Here is a 20,744-nt window from a genome sequence, read left to right on the forward strand (position 1 = left end):
AGTCCGGCATCCAGTTCTCACAGTGTGGGTGACCAGTTCTGACTGGCAGCAGTTATTCCCCTTACTAGCTACCTGAGCCTTTCACCTGGAGATGCCCTGAATCGAACCTGTGAACTTTGGGTCCCTTTGGGCTGTGGCCTCCTCCCTTTTCCATTAGCAGTGTGCCCCCTATCTGCAGAGGTCTACAATTACAATTCCTTAGCTGGAGAATGCTGTTGCATTCTGAGCTGACTGGTTCACCCTGGGGGACGTTGGAGTCAAAGAAGGAGACCCAGAATAACAGTAGACGTGGACCCAAACGTCATCAGGTAGAGATGGGAGGCTTATCTGAGTGGTGGCTAATGAACTACTTGAATTGTATCCTATCTAGAGGTTCCAGCTCTCCTTCCCCATCACCCCCATTCACCTGTCATCCAGGAAGCAGTGAGCGGCGGTGATCACCCAGCGATCTGCAATCAGTGTCCCACCACAAACATGGTGACCCCGCACCTGGAGACTAGCTTGCCACGGCCACTCCCCTTCCACAGAATGGGCACCACCCACAATGCGGTTCAGTGCAGGTTGCAATCCACAGTCTGAGGAAAGAGGGAAACAACTTAAAATCAAGTCCTTAAAAAACAAGGACTGGAGCCATCCCCATCTTTTTTGGCACCTCCTGTAAATCATCACCTCAGAAGACAGACAAACATGTTCGCCTTGTGCTTATTATAAACAAATACTATTGATGCAGAAAGCCAAGGATGGTGCCTCAGCATAATGTGAACCAAGCATTTTGGATCATCTCCAAGCCGAGCATTTAACTGCAGTGCATCTGCCGCATCCCTGAAGGCCCACCCTGACAGCGCTATTAGCAAGACATCATGATTACCATCTGAGATGCTAACAGGGATGGGAAAGCTGTGTCCCTCCAGATGTTGCTGGACTCCAGCTCTCATCAGGCCCAGTCAGCATGGCCACTGGTCAGAGATAGCGAGAGTCCTGGCACATCAACATCTGGAGGGACACAGGCTCCTCATACTTGCTTTAACAGAATAGTCCTAAGCATGTGTATTCAAATGTCAGTCCTGTTACAGGGGTGGAGGAACCTGGTTCTCTCTAGAGATAATTGGACTACAACTCCTATCAACCATGGTCAGTGGTCAGGAATGATGGGAGCTGTAGTCCAACAGTACCTGGAGAAGCACAGGTTCCCTATCCCTGTCCAATTAAGTTCAATAGGACTTATTTGCAGGTTAGTGTGTATGGGCAGAGGCCCCATAGACTCAGCTCATGACAGAGGGATCTTCTTTCGAGCCCCTCTGCCAATACCACTATAAATAGAAGGGTCTCCTCTGATTTAGCTGCCCACACTATTTTTAACTAGGGCAGATCTTCTATTAACATCTCACCACAGTGCATCTCATCAGAGCGATCCTTGCAGTCAGGGACTGAGTCACACTGAGGGTTGGGTTTCTTCACGCAGCTCCCATCGGCACACAGGTAAGTGAAAAGTCCACAGGGAACTCCTGGAAGGAGAGATTTGTGGAAGCAGAAAGGAAGGGGAAGTGTTACTTCTACTGGGTTGTATTCAACTAAGTTTTAAACAGAGTAGACCCATTAAAATCAATGGATCTAAGTTGTGTATATTAATGTCATGGGTCTACTTTGAGTAGGCATGGCACTGAATACCATCCACTGCCAAAACTACTTTCTCTATGCCCAAAATGCTTGCCTGGTACCAGCAGTGTGCTATACAGACTGTTAGTGGTTAGCATGCAGCACTGCTTGCCTGACCTCCCGCCACTGCCATCATTAGGAAGGATGAAATGGTGAGGTTACCGTATTTTTTGCACCATAACACTCACTTTTTTCCTCCTAGAAAGTAAGGGGAAATGTCTGCGCGTGTTATGGAGGGAATGCCTACGGGTGGCATGCCTACGGATTTTCCTCCTCTAAAAACTACGTGCGTGTTATGGTCAGGTGTGTGTTATAGAGCGAAAAACACGGTATATTGGTGGAGCCTATATGGTGCTCCTGCTGCTCTGCTTACGCCCTGCTGACCTCACTGCCACCTTACCCCTCCTCTTCACAACACACCATGGTAACAGCAGTGACATGAGGTCAGATAAACAGCATTGCCCCAGGCCCCTGACTGCTACTGGAAATTACATGGTCAATTGGCCCATAATATTAAATAGTGAAGTGGCCTATATTTTCAGGGGGGGGGGAAATGGGGTACAGCCCTCCTTGACCTCAGGCACAGGCCAACATGCCTGACTTCTCCCCCTCCCCTATTTGCCCAATCAAAAATTCTCTCGCCGGAATAGGCAGCTGTAAGGGGGCGGGGGGGGGGAGCAAAATGATAGGTGGTGTAAATACTGGGGTTGATGGGGTTGGACAAGTGATATGACGGAGACACTACAGATACATTATGGACAATGTATGATCAAACTATGTTATGTTATAACCTTTTTTTTTAAAAAAAGCAAAACACTAAAATGCTTAGAAGTGGCCATGTGTTTTTATAAAAAAACAACTGGGAGGAACCCCTAATCCAGGAGGGAAAGGGTTAACTTGTTATCCTCGTGTCATCTTCCCACTGAAACTGCTATTTATCCCCAAAGAAGCTATTTGCTGCAGGAAGATCACTACTGGCAATGCAGTGACATTGACATAACATTCAGAAGGATAAATAAGTATCCTGTGTTAACACTCTGCCCTGTGACGCCAAAGTTCTGGAATGGTATTCTAATGTAGGTGCCTGATTCCATTACCTTCATTGCATTGTTGCTCATCACTCCCATTGATGCAGTCCAGGTGTTTATCACAGACCTTGGAGAACTCAATACACGTGCTGTCTTCCTGACACTGGAATTTTGCAGGGCATACTGGCAAATTTCAAAACACAGGAAGAGAAGAGGGACTGAGATGGGTGTTGGGAGTCTTCAAGCTGAAGAAGGGCAGAGGTGGGGCAGACTATTATTTTATTTTGGGCTCCTCCCATTGTGCTTTTTGTTGTGCATTCATGATGATTTGTGCTCATGATGGCAATTATACACGATCCCACTTTGAATACTATTTGTGTCTGCAAAAATTCCAACTTGGACATACGGCTACTTTTACAATCAGTGCATGTCTCATAACTTCCGGCTGAAATTCTGTAACTTTTTTATATCACAAATGTTCTGGTTTATTTTTTTGGCCTGCTTTTGTTGCTCTATGTTGAAATAATGTAGTAAGTTTGGGGAAGCCTTGCAGAACAACTAATAAAGCAGAATGATGCATGGATGGTCCAGTATAAACCCACCACTATGCCACTATGATTGCATCAATAACACATTGCAGAAACCCTAGTCTGGTGGTTAGTGTTACAATGGTTACTTGCTGTTTTTAATAATGTTCCTTCTGCTGCTCTCTGCTTCAGCTTGTATATTTTTTGTGTTTTTATTATTATCAGTTTTTGAAATCACTTTGCACTAGTGCTCATAGCCTCACTACGAAGCTGGAAGTCAGGGTATCAATACTTTAACAAGAAATAAATATTCCCCTCAAACAATAGAATGTTACAGAATGAAGATTCAAGGGAATATCTCTAATGCTGATCGAACTTATGGATGAGAACAAATGACAAACAGAGGCTTTCTGATCAGAGCAGATTAACTCCTTAGAACAAATTTCTTGTGCTGACTGGGGCAGATGGAAGTTTGAATGCAAAAGAACTGTGAGTACCAGGTTCAGGAAGTCTGCCTTAGAAACTTTCTTCCCTCCTCCAATGTTCTATCTTGGGTTTAGCTGACCAACAGTACTAGCCAAGGATGGATTGGAGGGGCATTTGCTAAGGAAGGGCAGTTAACAGTGTGAATGGAGGAGAATGAAAAAAGTAAATAGCCACGCACCACAGTTTCTCTCATCTAATCCATTGGGGCAATCGTTGATCCCGTCGCAAGCTGGCACACAAAGCCCATTCACGGAACAAAGGAACTCTCTGGGGCATGCTTTTTAAAGCAAAATAAATGAATAAAATAAAATAATGTTAGTTCATTCAGTCTACAATCCCCTACACACTTACCTGGGGAGTAAGTCAGCCCCACTGAACTTAATGGGCCTACCTTCTGAGTAGAGATGCATAGGACTGTGCTGTCCGCATGCTAAGTTAAAGGTCAGTTCAAATATTGCATGCATTATTTTTCTATTTTACTGCTCCTAACCCACCTCAAATTCCATTTGGAGGCAGGCAGAGTATGGGTTTTCAAAATCAATGTTATAAAGTTCTGGGACATGAGAAGGAAAGGTAGGATTGCAGCCTTTCTGAATTCTATCTGCATTGCATGTTTATAGCAACAGGGCACTCGCCAAATCCTCAAAGCTGAATTATTTGTGTACCCAGCCTGGTACACAGATTGCAACACTCATTGAGCATAAAGCATGCACACCCCTCAAGACAGCAAAGATCCAACAGCAGGGTATGATGGGATTTCTCCCTAATACTTTGATCAGCTGCTAAACTGCATGTTTTGAACTCACGGTCTGACTGATTGTATAGGCTGTAAGCCGCTTGCACTCCAGGCCCCGTTAGGGAGTTCTGAGAAGTGAAGTTGATGGTGACCCCAGCACTGGACACAACAGGGATCCTTTCAGCATAGGCCTGCAAAGTCCGCAAGCCACACAACCTGGTTAAAATGAAAAGAAGAGCAGGCAGGAGAATATGACATTGGCTAAGTGTTCATTCAAGGCTGAGTCCATGTTTGAGCCCCCCACCCTAGTTAAGTTTGCTGGTCAGCAGTGGACAGTGCAATGGGGTGGCAGTGCTCAGCTGCAGAGCTGATGCTTATTGGGAGGTAGAGGGGAAGGGACAAAGTAGCAGCTAGGTGTCAGGGACCGTGCTGAGGAGGGCTGCACTGAGGGAAAATGGTGGGAGCCACCCCCCCCCCGATCCTGAATCTTCCCAGGAGCAGGAGGACAGTATAGATTTGGAACAGTGGTTTGCAGAGGGGCATAGTTCAGAAGGCAGAAGCTGGGACGTACCAGATGGGGAACAGCTAGCAGAAGAAACACTAGAAGAGAGAGTTAACACATTCACAGTCTCTGGGTAGTATCCACCCCGCTTCTCCAAAATCATGGAGAGCTCAGAAAGTGTCAGAACAGAAAGCGCAGAGGCTACAAGCTCAGATTACAAGATGTAGGAGTGACGTAGATTAATAGGGATGGAGAGGGGGGGTGACACTTAATTGGGAGCACCGCCATTCCTGGAGATGTGTCCTTTGTTCTCTCACTGTGATTATTAAAGATTCTAACTGGTAAGGCATTCCTTTCATTTAATCTTATTCTCTACAGCCACAGGGGAGGAAGCCGATTTCCCAAGCCTGACACTAGGTCAGCTAGGTCAGCATGGTGCAAGCACCAGCAGGAATCCTGGATTGCACTGCATCGACCACATCACTGCTACTGCCTCCCTCTTGTTCACCTCCCTCTACCTTCCAGTAAGCAGCAATGACATCACTGGCCAGAGGTCAGGTGAGCACCTCTGCCCCTCCATGCCATCTGCTACTGGCTCCAGTAGAACCACCAACCTAGTAGGGCAGGCATAGTTGCAGCCAATGGCAGGCACAGTGGGCAGCAGCAGGCGACTGAACTGCTTGCTGTTTTGATTCCCTATGAAGAATTGTTCTAGGGCCGCAGCTCAGCAGGAGAGCATCTGCTTTGCATGCAGAAGGTCGCAGGTTCAATCTCCAGCTCGGGCCGGGGAAAACTCCCTGTGTGAAACTTTGGGGAGCCACTGCCGGACAATGCAACATTGAACTAGATAGACCAATGGTCTGATTCAGTATAAGGCAGATCCTTAGGTTCCAGGGCATTGTGGGAAATAAAATAGTGTGTATCTCTAAGACCCAGCTACCCAGCTGGTGCAGGAGGGCAGGATGAGGTACGCCATTAGCAGTGTTCTCTGCCAGGGCACTTGAACCCTGATTCCTAGCCAAGGATGCCAGATACTGGTTGTAGCCAGCTTAACAAAAACAGGGTTTGAAACTGAAGCCCTGAAAAAAGGAGTGCCCTACGGATATTCATTGTGATGATACCTCTGAAAATATAGAAGGAAGGAATTACAAGCTGGGGAGTCTAAACTCAAGTTTGGATAAAATCTCAAGTTTGGATAACTTTTAGGACTGATCCACATGGAAGGAGTCCTCAAGTTACTTTATGCACATACCAAAGCAAGGGAACTGGAAATGCTTGGGGTAGGTGCACCTCCTTTTTCCAGCTATGATTGCAAGTAAATTAGGAATGCCACCTTTTCTTCTGACACTTCCAGGCTCTCACACTTTTGCACAGGCTAGTTGCTAGTATGTGCTCCTTGCACAATAAGAATGTGCCTTTATAACCCACCACAAAGAAAGCAAATACATTGCAATAGATAGGAACTGCTAAACAAGGTTCTCTTGCACAACAAATCCCCCCCCCTAAAAATAACTTTTTACTGTAAGAAAAGTGACCAGAAACTACAGTGGAAAATTCAAGATAACAACCCATTGATGGTGATTGCGTATGACTGCCATGCAAACTTTGTGAAAACAAATCAGGTTGTTCCATATGCACTTCATATAGAAGCAACCAGAGGACCAGGGCTCTTAAAAGCCACACTATGGCAGAAATACAAGTGATATGGAGATATAGTGGGGAAAATGGGGGGGGGGAGCTGCACCTCTTGAATTTCTGCCTGTCAGGTGGGTGTTCAAAGCGCAGAGCTAGAAGAAGTGAAAGCACAGAGGATATGATGTCGCAGGAACAGGTGGAGAGAACCTTTCCCAGCAGATTCCTCTTTGAATGATGGGCAGCAGGAAGAACAAAAGCAGAAGTCCGGGAGATAACTCCAACCCAATAAAAAGTGAGCTGGAGCGTCCACGAAGAAAGGGACATAAACAGCCATACCAAAGTGTCACAATCTCCTTACTTTCTGTTCTGGATGGTCCATTGCCCTTGGGTACATGGGAGGTCATGCTTCTGTCTCCTCAGAGTGTAAGCATCAAACCAAAGGACGACTCCATATTCCAGAGATGGGACCTGCAAAGATGGAGATGTTGTCCATGTTAACCAGGGATGGGGAACTTGTTGGACTACAACTCCCATCATCCCCCACCATTTGCCATGCTGGCTGGAGCTGATGGGAGTTGGAGTCCAGCAGCATCTGTAGGTCCACAGCTTCCCCCTCTCTGACGTTAACTATCGTATTTGCATAACGCTTGGTAAAGGGGCTTTGAATACAGAAGCGAATCAGCAAAGCATGAGGGGAAGAAGGGGAGAGAGATGAGCACATGCAGACTTAGTATCCTCAACAAGAGGCTCAGTTTTTTGTTTTTTTTTAAAGTGTGCAAAATAAGAGAACACATTAGGGCTGCAACCAGGGAGATCTGGGTTCAGATCTACATTTACCTAGTGACCTTTGGCCGGCCACACTAGTTTTCAGTCTAAACAACCTCACAGGGTGGTTGTGAGAATGAAATCTGAGCCTGCAGGAAGAGAGCCATGCACACTCCCCTGAGTGCGATCCTTCAAGATAGGGACCCGGGTGTAAATGTAACAACAATAACAATACTAAGTGCATAATGCAATTCTTTTGGTACAGAATTTAATTGGTTGCTTTGTTGCAGAAGGACACACACAGCCCATCTTCATCTAGCAAAGGACAAGGAGACCTCACCGTCATGTGCCAAGTGCACTGCGTATTGGGCGCATAGTAACTAGGGTAATACGGAGTCCTGATGTTCCCTTGTATCTCCTGGCTTCCCCGTAGCGTTAGATTCATCTGGCAGGCTGAAAAGACAGAAATATTCTGACACCAGCTGAGCCACTCAAAAAAATGTTGCTCGTGTTTATACTTCCCACTAAGAGGAAGGGACTGCTCATAGAAACACTGTAAAACTAGACAGTCCTTTGTCTCAGGGAGAAATGAGTTATAGTTCTTCTGTTGATGCAATGATTTAACCGTTGCTAGCAAATCTGCAGGACGCGGGTGGCGCTGTGGGTTAAACCACAGAGCCTAGGGCTTGATGATCAGAAGGTCGGCGGTTTGAATCCCCGCGACGGGCTGAGCTCCCGTTGCTCGGTCCCTGCTCCTGCCCACCTAGCAGTTCGAAAGCATGTCAAAGTGCAAGTAGATAAATAGGTACCGCTCTGGCAGGAAGGTAAACGGCGTTTCCGTGCGCTGCTCTGGTTCGCCAGAAGCGGCTTTGTCATGCTAGCCACATGACCTGGAAGCTGTATGCCGGCTCCCTCGGCCAACAAAGCGAGGTGAGCACCGCAACCCCAGAGTCGGCCACGACTGGACCTAATGGTTAGGGGTCCCTTTACCTTTCCCTTTTAGCAAATCTGCAGTTGTCCATGGCAGACTGATAACAGATCTCAGAGATGTCAAGGAGCTTCCTCATGTTGACATTGAATATATACTGAGGAAATATATGCTTGATTGTGTTTTTGGACTGCCTATTGGCACCTTGTCAATTTCCAGACCCTGATGTCCAATCCAATGGACAAGAGGAAGTGGTGAAGATTCAGACCCTGGGATCTCTTGGTAGCCCTGGGGGAAGACTCTTGTCTGATACACTTGAGAGCCACTGCCAGTTAGTGAAGACAATATTGAGGAACTTGGATCAATGGTTTGGACATGGTATAAGGGAATTCTTTGGGTAACACAGTCCTTTCTGTATAGCCAGTGTATGTGCACATGTGTTTATGTGTGGCAGGGAAGCATGCCTGTGCATTTGACTGAGGCATTTTCACTTCCTTGCAAATCAGAAGCTATGGACCTTCAAGTCCATTTACTTCCTTTTTAGCAAATAGAGAACCACTCAGAGCAGTTTTACTTAGAACAGCAGTGGACAACAGCTGGCCCTCATCCTGGTTGGGGCTGGTGGGAATTGGAGTCCAACAACATCTGGAGAGCCACAAGTTCCCCGCTCCATAATTTAAGAGGTTGCTGTTTGGATATCCTAATGCTAACTTTGATAGAGAATCCCTGTGGTGATGGCGTAAACACCCAAAGCTGCCTTATATAGAGTCAAATCACTGGGTCATGTAGCCTTGTATTGTCTATGATGACTGGCTCCTCGCACACAGACCTTCCCCAGCCCTAAAGTGAAATCACTTTAACTGGAAATGCCAGGAGATGAACCTGGAATATTTTTGCATGTGAAGGAGATATGCTTTTCTGTGGCTCATCTGTGTTAGAACTATGTAGATGTGGTGCTAAGTATTAATCTTTCTCCTGTCCAGAGGCCAGCATGGATAATTACTGTGCAATCTTCTGTCCCAGATTCTGGCTTTAGTATAAGGTGGAAATTTGTCTTACATCTTCTTATATAAAGGTTGCTCTTATCTTAGTGTCTAAGTTGCTTTCCAAACATCAGTGAATTCTTGGGCCAAATTATTGTGCAAAGCTTCCATTCCATAATAGATAGCAATTACTCTACATCTCAGATATGGTGTTGGCTGCTGAAATTGTAATAAATATCTATATCTATGATGAGTGATGTTTGGCAAAGGAAGTGAAGGGTTTGCATCTTCTTTTTTTTCTTTCCAGACCTTTTGGGATCCTTCCTCACCTTCAAAGGGCACAGCCTGTGCAGAGAGTATGAAAGGATCATAGTAGCTGTACATCCCCTTCTTCCACACCACAGACATGACGGGGCCTGAAGACAGGACCTCCACCACAGGCTCCTGGCGGCTGCAGCCATACAGCCTGGGGCAGAGGGTGAAAACAGAGGAGATGAGTGTATTGACAAGGTGGGAAAGGGCAGAGAGAAAACGAAGGGACTTCGAAGGGGGGAGATGAAGACTCATCTACATTTCCACTTGTGCTGTTGCTAGAAAGCATGGGTCTGAGCAGTTTCTCCCTTGCCTAGCTCCTTTCCAAGGGAAAACCCACTTTGGGGAAAACCCCCAATTGCTGTTTGCTCTGATTGAGCACTAAAGAGCAGCTTTCTGTGGGGGAAAGCAGTGGTACAAGAGGATTTATGGATAAGCCCTTAATCACCAGGACGGCTAGAAACTTTTTTTAAAGAACATGCCTGTGTATGTGTTTTTTTAAAGTGGGTTTTGTATTTGCAGAATCATAGAGATTGATGGGACCCCAAGGGGCATCTAGTTCAACCCCCTGCAATGCAGGGCTCTCAGCTAAAGCATCCATGACAGATGGCCATCCAACTTCCGCTTAAAAACCTCCAGGGAAGGAGAGTCCACAACCTCTTGTGGGAGTCTGTTCCACTGCCGAACAGCTCTTGCTGTCAGAAAGTTTTATTGAATGTTTTCCAAAAGTTCTGGTCATATTACCCTAGTGCTAATGTGGAAACCAGGCCATGACCCTTGGCTTACTGTTATGTCTAATGCAGAAATTGTGATTCCTTTTGCTCCAAAAAAGCCATTGTTTTGGGCTTCCCAACTGTGGCATGTTTCAGCGAAATGAACCACCATTTCCCACTCAAACATTACACCAGCCAAGGGCTGATGCACACTTCTGCTTGTCCCGCTCTCAGTTCACTGCTGAATTGGAACAAATCAGTTTCTCTGTAGATTGGTGATTGTTCCGATTCAGCAGTAAATAGTGAGTTTTCCTGAGGAAAGCAGTGGGACAAAAAACAAAACAAAACCCCGCTTGGATCCATGGCTAGAAAGCATCGGGCAACTGGAAAATCTCTTGGACCCATGTTTTGCAGAAGTGTGGACGAGCCCCAAGCCAAGACGGTCATGCCACATAGCTATGTGCTCATTCAGTATAAGCCATTAAACACGGCTTTACTGTGATGCGCAAAGCAGCCCTGTGGCCCCATCTTTTGCCATTCATGCTTCTATGGCATCAAAGCTACCTACGAAGTGATGAGTCGCTTTTCCAGAGGTCCTGCTGTGTCATACATGGCCAGTCGGTCTCTGCATTCGGAGAGGGTCCATTCCAGGCGCAGCTTGATCATGTGGCCTTTGGGGCCATGGAGATGCCAGAGGCAGCTAGAGGCAAGGTAGTCCGGGCCCCTCAGCTTGAGCACAGCATCTTCCCTGATGTAGCTGTACCTGTAGCAACCTACAAAGAGAAACGAAACTGCAGAGCGTCCCACTAGACTGAAGGGGGGGAGTTGTCTTGCAGAAAAGGGGTCTTACAGCGCCACCACTGACATGCCTACTCAGAATTAAGCCCCATTGAGTTCAATGGTGCTCACTCTGAGGAAAGTGAGTGTTCTGTAGGATTGCAGCCTGTGAAGTAACATAGGAGGGGTTTGCATTCTGCATTCCTCCAGGTTCTTTTGATACGATCAAAATTTAGTAACCAGTCTGGTTCTTCAGTGGCACCACTCTCTCTCTTTAAAGCATTGCTAGCCATCTCAGTCCTTGTCACCCCAAAAACTGTGCTCAAGTCCTTTTGTCCCAATGGAAAAAGGTGAAAGATATGCTTAAATCTCTGATTGAAATCAACAGAATTGTTATTAAAAAAATGCTTTGCTTTGACCCAATGGTGCTCTTCATTTCTGCTCATTTCCGAAGTGTTTCATTACAAAATGACATTTTAAAAGTGCACTGTCAAAAGTATTTTTTAAACATCTTTTGCATTTTACATTTTTTAAGTTTAAAGCACTAATAAAACAGTCATAGGAACAGGGAGAATAAAATCACAAGATAGTAAAAGTAATAAGTAGCTATTTCAAAGCATATGTATTATACTTTATGTCATTATGATCAGGTGAGAGACAGGTGGCTGCTCCCACCCACCAGGCTGGGGGATTTAGGAATCTTGGCCAGCAGCTAGATCCAGTTCCCCACTCTGGAGTATAAGCACAAATGTTAAAAACCCCCGAAGACATATACATATACATGGGCAAAGACAACCTGTGGATGTCAGCTAAACCATGGTTTAGCATGAAGTTAACAAGCCTAGCCTCCTCCCAGGTTTGGATGCTCCCTCCTCCTTTGGGGAGATTTTCCTTTTAATTAGCCATGGTTCTGTTGTGTAATCTGGAGTGAAACTGTGGTTAGCATTAACAATTGTTAGTTTAAAACAAGACCACTTTGAAGGGTAGTTTCTGAAGCAGGCTTGTTTAAACTAGCTATATTTATTATTAACCATGGTTCCCAGCTTGGACAACATGGTAAGTTGTGGTTCAGCAAAAGTGGAAATGAAAGCTTCTGAGCTCTTTCTCTCAGTCCTGCAAGAGATGGGAAGGGGAGTGAGGAGCTCAGAAGCCTGGAAGAAGGCTAGATCAATTTACACTACGCTAAACTATGGTTTAGTGTGACATCCAACATCCACATGCATACACACAAATGACAAGTGCTCATAAAAATATTCTTTAAGACAAGTAGACGTTCCTCATTTGCTTTTTTAAAAAAGGCATGTGTGTTTCACACATTGCATACCCACAGCAAACTCCAAGTCTATGCTGTTGTTAGAGGTATTAAAAACAGAATCAATGCATGAGGACAAGGACCAACCACAATGATACCTTTCCCTACTGAAGGTAAACCCAAAGATGCTCAGAAGAATGAGATTAAACATCCAGCCACAAAACAAAGGACAATAACAATATATAAGAATGCAACCTATGAAAACGAGGCCGAGTGCTATTAGTTCCTGCTGTTTTCAAAATATTTTGATTGTTTCATCACTTGTTTGCCACCCTGAGCTCCTTTGAGAAGAAGGGTGGGATATAAATTCAAGGGATAAAATGTCACATTGGTTTATGGATTTTTTAAAATAAACTCCTCTCACACATTTCAATGCAAGAAACATAAAATAAGGGAGAAATAAACAGCCTACCCAATGTGGATTTCAGGACTTTTATGTCTTTCACACTGGATTCTGTTAGAAAAAGCACACACAAAGAAAAAAACAAAACCGCATGAGATCCTGCAAGACCAAAAACTAAAAACTTAAAAAGGCTAGAAAGATCCACTCCATTCATGCCCAGCTTCCATTTTTCATGTTGCACCATACACACCATAAATCGTTTCCCCCTTCCCATTATCAATAATTGGTTGAATAGAATGCCAAACCATAGTTCAGCACAGGGCCAGATTTAGGTTTGATGAGGTCCTAAGCTATTGAAGGTAATGGGGACCTTTATATGTCCAGCTGTCCTTTGTCAACAAAAAAATTGTCACTGTTTTTTGTGTTGAATATATGCTATATGGTAATTTATGGACCTAATAGGTGTCTAAAGCCATTTGCACATAAAAAAACCCATGTATTTTATCAAAGTAATTATTGAACTGAAATACAATTAAAAGGAAGTATATTAATAGTGGAATACAATTAAGAAGAAGTATATTTTTTGGGGGGGCCCCAAGAGAGTGGGCCCCTAAGCTATAGCTTGTTTAGCATATACGTAAATCTGACACTGGTTCAGCACTATATGTATGAGCCTGCCTGCTCAAGCACCCCCTTTTTCTCTTCTCCTGCATGCACCAGAAAAGGAGATTCAAGGCTTCTGGTTCCAACCCAATGGCATGGGACAGGCAGGGAGGCAAGGAGCAAAATGTCCTCCCCTCCCCCAAATGCACCTGGGGCCACTGTCCCTCCTGGAAACGCTACTGATTGTTTACATTGAGTAGCAGCAGCTTTCCAGGGCTTCAGGCAAAGGTCTATCCCAGTCCTACATAGAAACACCAGGGATTGAACCTGGGACCTTGTGCATGCAAAGCTCTGCCACTGAGCTATAGACATTTCCTGAATCAGGGCTAAATGGTATCAAAATTGGGGTGGGTGTGGGTGGGGATGCTGTCATTCAAAGGGATCAGTCATCAAGAGGACGCTTTAAGCTATCGAATGCCTTTTCCAGAAATCTCTACTACAAGTATTCCCACTGAACTGAATATGCAGGGGAGGAAACAAGAGGCGGGGAGGATGTGGGAAGAAAAACAAGCTGGGGTGAGTGATGTACAATGGAAGAGACACTGAGCTGTTCTTTAATGTCAGATGGCTTTGACAAGGGAAAGCAAAGCAAAAGACAATTAAGTTGTTGGGTTTTGTTTTCCCCCTTTACAGCTTTGTAAGAATAGAGATGAGTCAAAAGAAGTGGAATAGTGGGTGGGAATACACCCAGATATCAGTCTTTAGAGGGGAGGAAATGGAGAGGAAATATTCTTGTACTTTGTAGGTGCTTCCAGACTAGAACACTTTAGCAATGCTGAATTATTCCACTTGTGCAAAGAAGTGGAAGTGGAAAGGCCATTGTGATCCCACATTGCACCCAACACAGTGCTTTATCCTAACTGTAGTCTCACAACGCTCCATTTCCATATGAAAGGCAAAGGGATTACAGAGCTGGAATTGGCAGTCCTAAATATATTAGTAATTCATTCTTTCCAATCAATCCTACATCCACAAAAGTGTACTTTAAACTGGTAGCCTTCAGTCTAGGACTAGATGGAGCTGACTAATCTCAGTCCAAGTCACTTTCACAAGTGTTCCATCCCATTTGCACATTAAACTGATTAAAATATTTTTTTTAAAAAACCTGGGATAAATCAGATTCCTGTAACCAACATGCTTAACTCTAATAAACACATTAAGGGCTTAAGACCATAGAGTAAGCTGTCTGCCAGGCTTAGCCAGGTCACAACCCCACACCTTGGGAGCAAGGGTTACCAAACACTTTGTTCTTTTTTCTTCCACCATGATGTGAACCCTACCAGTAAAGGAGTTCTAAGCTGGATGCTGCAGCCATCTTTGTGTTTTTATACAAATAATTTAGAAATTCTTACTATTTTGAAACTAAGTTAAACTGCCTGTCTTTTCTTGCTGCTGTATGGGAAAGCACATGAATCTGACCTTTGAAGAGTTTGTAAGTAAACAATTTTTAACTCATCAAGCGTGAGGTCTCTTTCTATGATAAGGGAAGTGGGGAACTTTGGAAGCAACTTAAAAGGGGATATTTTAAAAGTCTAAGCCTACATTTCCACTTTTGCTGCATGTTTCATGATTTTAAATCTTTGCTGGGGCTCTTTCAGCAAAGAGTAAAGGTAAAGGGACCCCTGACCATTAGGTCCAGTCATGGCTGACTCTGGGGTTGCGGTGCTCATCTCGCTTTATTGGCCAAGGGAGCCAGTGTACAGCTTCTGGGTCATGTGGCCAGCATGACTAAGCCGCTTCTGGCAAACCAGAGCAGCACACAGAAATGCCGTTTACCTTCCCGCTGGAGTGGTACCTATTTATCTATTTGCACTTTGACGTCCTTTTGAGCTGCTAGGTTGGCAGGAGCAGGGAGCTCAACCCCGTCGTGGGGATTCAAACCGCTGACCTTCTGATCGGCAAGTCCTAGGCTCTGTGGTTTAACCCACAGCACCACCCGCGTCCCCCAGCAAAGAGTACTTGTCTCACACATGGATCTGGGAATCCAGAAAATTCATTTATCTTATCTAAAGCAATTCTCTCCTTAAACCAAACACAAAATAAATACCATCAAAAAGTCTACAAAACTTTGCACTTAAATATATATTTCTGAACCTATTTCCTTTTAATAGGTTCATTCCTAAACCTATTTTGTCTCAAAGAATTTTTTTTGAACCAACATTTATATGGTTAGAATTTATTTCAGAACCTAGTTAGTATTTTTTTAAAAAGACAATCTGTTCTTGATTTTTAACAAATCAAACAAAATCAGGAGAGTTAATGCAGGACAAATCCCTCCAGCTAAGAAGCTCTTAAAGCTTTAAAAGAATTTGTCACCATACCATGTAATACGACAATTATCATAGCGAGGCTTCCTTCTGAGGTACAAAAGTCTTTACAGTTACCCATTAAATAATGAATCACGCCTCTCTGCACTTAGCATGGAAGGAAAGCAATGATTATCTCCAATTAGAGGGAAGTATTATTGTTGTTATTTATACAGTACCACCAGTGTGCACGGCACCAAGCAAACTGATGGCCTTAATACAGGTAGCAAAGCAGAAAAAGACTGTGTATACACCATGTATTTAAGGTACACACCCCAAGAATCCTGGAAATTATAGTTTATTAAGGGTTATGGGAGTCGCAGCTCTGTGAGGGGTAAACCACAGCTCCCATGATTCTTTAGGGGGTGGGGAATGTGCTTTATAAGTACCATATTGGCCTGATTTTTTTTTCCAAATTCTGTCTGTGAAAAGTTAAAGCACGGCTTAAATTTGTGACCTTACCTAAAGTGGCTTTTACAATATCGCTGCTGAAATAGACATATGGTAAAACGAAACGGGTGTGAGTGCCTGCAGAATTTTAAGGGAGCGGCTTGTATTTGGATATTGTCTTATTTTCTCTCTCCCCCCCCCCCGAATTTTAAAGCTGCGGCTTATATTCAGGTGCAGCTTATATTCGGGCCAATACGGTAAGCTGTATACTCTGAAAGTAGAAATATATAAAATAATAATAAAAAAATTGTCCAGTAGCACCTTAGGGACCAACTAAGTTTGTTCTTGGTATAAGCTTCTGTGTGCATGCACACATGGCTACCTACCTGACTCTGAAAGTATGGGTTGCCAGCACCCAGGGTGGGGCAAGTGTTATGCCCCTCTGGTGGACTGGGAAGCTGGGGTGGAGGCATGGCAATGGAGGAGCCAGTGTGGAGGGAAGGGCGAGCTGGTCTAACCTCATTGGCCAGCCCAGGAGGAGGTTGCAGGTGAGAGTCCCTTGACTGGCCATGTGGAGAAGGAGGCATCGCCCCAGCCCCGAAGGCCCAGGCCGGGTGTGGCTTGCCTTCCCATGGCTCTGGAAGGTGGCAGGAGCTCAGCCTGGTTGTATGCCTCTCAGAATTTTGTGCCCAGGGCCACTGCCCCCTGCCCACACTACACCGATGTGAATATCAGCTGCTGGAAACCACTGGAAGGGAGAGCATGCTTGGCCCCTGCTTGTGGGCTTCCCATAGGGATCCAGTTTGCCACTGTGAGAACAGGAAACTTGACTAGATGGGCGACTGGCCTGAAACGGCAGGCATCTTCATGTGTTCTTACGATATAGAGAGCAGAGGGAAGCAGCTTAGGTGGAAGGCTGACATGTTCAGCTTTGAACATATCGAATTCTCAGCAGCACTGAAACATCCAAGTGGCTTCCATGGGATTCTTATGTAAAAGCCACAGACATACGGAACAAAGGAAAGTACGTCTATTTCTTACTCACTTAGACATCTGCTTTTATAACAAGCTGGATTGAAGCACTTGAACAGAAAGATATAAAGAACAAGTATAATGAATGCAGAAACATACTGTCAGGCAAAAGATGCAGGGTAATTTGGCTTTAAAGGCTTTATTTATATGAAATAAAAAAATTCCTTCCAGTAGCACCTTAACGACCAACTAAGTTAGTTCTTGGTATGAGCTTTCGTGTGCATGCACACTTCTTCAGATAGGTATCTAACTAACTTAGTTGGTCTTTAAGGTGCTACTGGAAGGAATTTTTTAATTTTGTTTTGACTATGGCAGACCAACACGGCTACCTATCTGTAACTTTATTTATATGGTTCATCCTAAGAGTGTTGCGGGGGGGGGGGGGGCATTACAGCCTTAGGCATTTTCTGTTGCCCGTGCGCAATTATTTTGCCTACTTTTTAATATAAAACATTTTGCGTTCAGTGTATTGTGCAAAATGGATGCACCAGTAAGTCTGAGCCCAATATGGCTACCTATGTGATGGAAACTGAAGATTATTCAGAAGCTCCAGATAATATAATCTATTGTAATCCCACCGAGATTTGACAGTGGGTTTGAGACTTGATGATGCCAGGGCATAGCCTTTGTCACTTAGATAGGTTGAAATGTGTCCTTCCGCTCTTTGCTAAGTGTGATTTGCAAAATTATAATACACAAATTACTTAGAGCTGAGCAGCGTCACGCAGAATGCCCCAGGAATGGAAAAAACCTGTAAATAAAAGGTAATGATGAATGATGGCAATTTCTTAGCAGGGAGATTTTCGGAAGCATATAGAGTTGGTCTCATTTAACATTTTTGCCAGCAGTGAGGTAGAGAAATTAGAAACCAAAATCCATTCATTGACATGTTCGATGGCAAAAGGGGCAAGCATCTAATATACAAAGAGCTAATAATAAGGCCAGTTTTATGGGCAGGCACAATGCACTGAAATAGGAAAGACTGTAAAAACAGGCAAATATTAGAGTTGTAGTGCAAATGCATCAGCTTTATTTCATTTAACTGTTTGTCATGGGCTTTTGTTTTGTTTTTGCAAACAAGCCAAGTTTTAATTCAAGATGATTCCGAGAATATTTTGTTCAAATCCCAACTCTTCCCACTGCTAAATACTAAAACTCCCTGGAATTTTCTGCGTTCTCTGAAAAGAGGGAATAAGTGTTTCACCAGCAGTGTAGAAGTGAGAGTGAATAAACACATACTGGAAAAACACAGCCTGCTTTTCCACAGGGAACATTGCAAGGTATACTGTAACAAGAGGAAGGCAAAACTGTTGAAAGAGAGTTTGAGATGTAAGTTTGCTGTCAGGTGCAATGCAATGCAGTGGGGGGGGGGGAAGGTTTATGGGGATGTTTAAAGTCTATCTGCCAGCAAGTGTGATTTAGTCTTGGGAACAGGTTTCCATTGTGGGTGGTACTTGTTCTTTTTAATTGCTACATCTAGCAAGCTGATCTGCACCTGCCATTATCCATGATAGATTAGGTCCTGTGCATATCCTCTAAGTAACAGAACTTGTGGCTTTCCAGATGTTGTTGAGCTACAGCTCCCACCATCCCTGCGGACTGTCCCTGTTGCATGCGACTGATGGGATTTGGAATCATACTGCATCTGGAGGGCTATAGGTTTCCTACTCATGCCTCTAAAAGATGGCTGATCAGATGTGACAGCCAGCTGATCACTGAGAAGCGGACAATGCTGACCATCTGTTTGGAGGGTGAGTGAGCATGTTAAGATTTTAGCATGCAAAGATCTGGGAATGGGATACTATCTCCAGCAAAGAGGGGATACTTCTGCTGGATAAGGTATGAAATATATAGTACATCTTCATTTTTCCAAGTGGCCCAGGATGCAGCCGGATAATCAGCTGTTCAGATAAAGAAGGAAAACTTACGTAACTTTGCCACTTGGGTCAATGGAACTTTGAAGAGTCATTTTTGGCTGGAATGTATGCTATTAGTTGTTTTTTTTAATAATATTTTTATTGAGTTTATGAAATACAGAAAAAAAGAATAAAAGACAGATATAAGAAATAAAATAGAAAAGTTGCAAATTTCCATATTCTTTTTTTCAGCAAATGTAGTATGCTATTAGTTTTAAGCACTGTGACACCATTGGTGGTGGTTGTTATAAAAATTAGGACTTCTATCACATGCTTTTTTTGAGGAAGATTTATAAATCTTCAGAAAGCATTCCTTTCAAAAAGGGGAGACATTGGGTTGGATGTAGACTCAGTTATGCTTAGATAAGAAATTGAAGAATTTGTCAAATCTGCTTTCTCATATTTCCAGTTTTAAGTTCAGTTTTGCCACATTTCCACATCCATTTGCAAATTTGTTAAGAATCCTCACGGAAGTCCACCAGCATTTTAGTGTGCATATCTCCTGCGATACAAATTTGCAAGCATTTCCCCTTCATATAATGCTTTTTTGGTACATTTTAATTCACACTCCCCCCTGCAACATACACATTATTGCTCACAGTTATTTGGTTGGAGAAGTACAAAGCCAAATTTGGAAAAGTGGAAACTTTGACGGATAGTTGTGTTTCAGTTCAAGCATTGTTTTGGGAAGTGCACATTCGATAGGACTACATTAAAATACAAACTGAATTTCTCCCTCATCCCTAGAGTAGACCCACTGAAATAAATGGGATTTAAGTTAGTCATGATTTCATCTGCTCTAATCCAAGCATGACTAAGTCTGGATCCATCTCACTGCATCTTTCCTTTCTTGGTCTTATATTGTCAGCATCCTATGCTGTTTACAGACACACTCACTCCACCCTGTGTTTCTTCACATCTTTTTCTTCTGTGGAGTCAGGCAATCTTTTTTTCAGACTATATAGGTATCATAGGCAGCTCTTCCTTCTTGGGAGTACAAACTGCACATATGCGATTAGTACTCACCTAGCAAAACCAAGGATTCTGGGTCAACCTTGTATTCCGTCTGGTATGAGAGGTGTCCTGTTCCATCGATGCTGCCAAGAAGCTCTTTGTAGAGTGTGGCATTCACTTTCTCTGCAGTCATCTCCTTGTGCTGCTCTTTGGGGACTTGAAGGGCGAACCAGAAGAAACATGTCAGAGATCCCTCCCTGGCAAATGGAGAAAACAAATGGATTTTTAATTTATTTTAATTCATTTAACAAAAATTATATAAGGTTTGAGTACAATAAAGGGGACGCGGATGGTGCTGTGGTCTAAACCACAGAGCCTAGGGCTAGCCGATAGGAAGGTCAGCAGTTTGAATCCCTGCGATGGGGTGAGCTCCTGTTGCTTGGTCCCAGCTCCTGCCCACCTAGGAGTACAAAAGCAGGTCAAAGTGCAAGTAGATAAATAGGTACCGCTCCAGTGTGAAGGTAAACAGTGTTTCTGTGCACTACTCTGGTTTGCCAGAAGCAGCTTAGTCATTCTGGCCACATGACCCGGAAGCTGTCTGCGGACAAACGTCGGCTCCCTTGGCCTATAGAGTGAGATGAGTGCACACACCCCCGGAATCATACGCGACTGGACCTAACGGTCAGGGGTACCTTTACCTTTACCTGAGTGCAATAAACCTCTATGGGATTAAAAGCATTGATAATCCCCCCACCAAAAAGCATTTAAAATAATTAAAAT

At 44.0% G+C, this 20,744-nt stretch overlaps 1 protein-coding gene across 1 annotated transcript in view; it reads right to left on the reverse strand.

Annotated features, from left to right (window-relative positions):
• TMPRSS6 (transmembrane serine protease 6) overlaps positions 1-20,744 on the reverse strand; it is a 30,068-nt gene that overhangs the window by 2,705 nt on the left and 6,619 nt on the right. Inside the window, exons 5-15 of the mRNA XM_081879464.1 lie at positions 20,037-20,221; positions 12,773-12,814; positions 10,840-11,044; positions 9,576-9,712; positions 7,676-7,788; positions 6,929-7,038; positions 4,504-4,649; positions 3,876-3,974; positions 2,754-2,867; positions 1,389-1,505; positions 407-575 (exon numbers count right to left, since the gene is read on the reverse strand). Coding sequence (XP_081735590.1) covers positions 407-575; positions 1,389-1,505; positions 2,754-2,867; positions 3,876-3,974; positions 4,504-4,649; positions 6,929-7,038; positions 7,676-7,788; positions 9,576-9,712; positions 10,840-11,044; positions 12,773-12,814; positions 20,037-20,221 — 1,437 coding nt within the window. The remainder of the gene's footprint in view (positions 1-406; positions 576-1,388; positions 1,506-2,753; positions 2,868-3,875; positions 3,975-4,503; positions 4,650-6,928; positions 7,039-7,675; positions 7,789-9,575; positions 9,713-10,839; positions 11,045-12,772; positions 12,815-20,036; positions 20,222-20,744) is intronic.

The sequence above is a fragment of the Podarcis erhardii genome (assembly GCF_964252035.2).
Source record: "Podarcis erhardii genome assembly, chromosome: 10".
NCBI classification, from domain to species: Eukaryota; Metazoa; Chordata; class Lepidosauria; order Squamata; family Lacertidae; genus Podarcis; species Podarcis erhardii.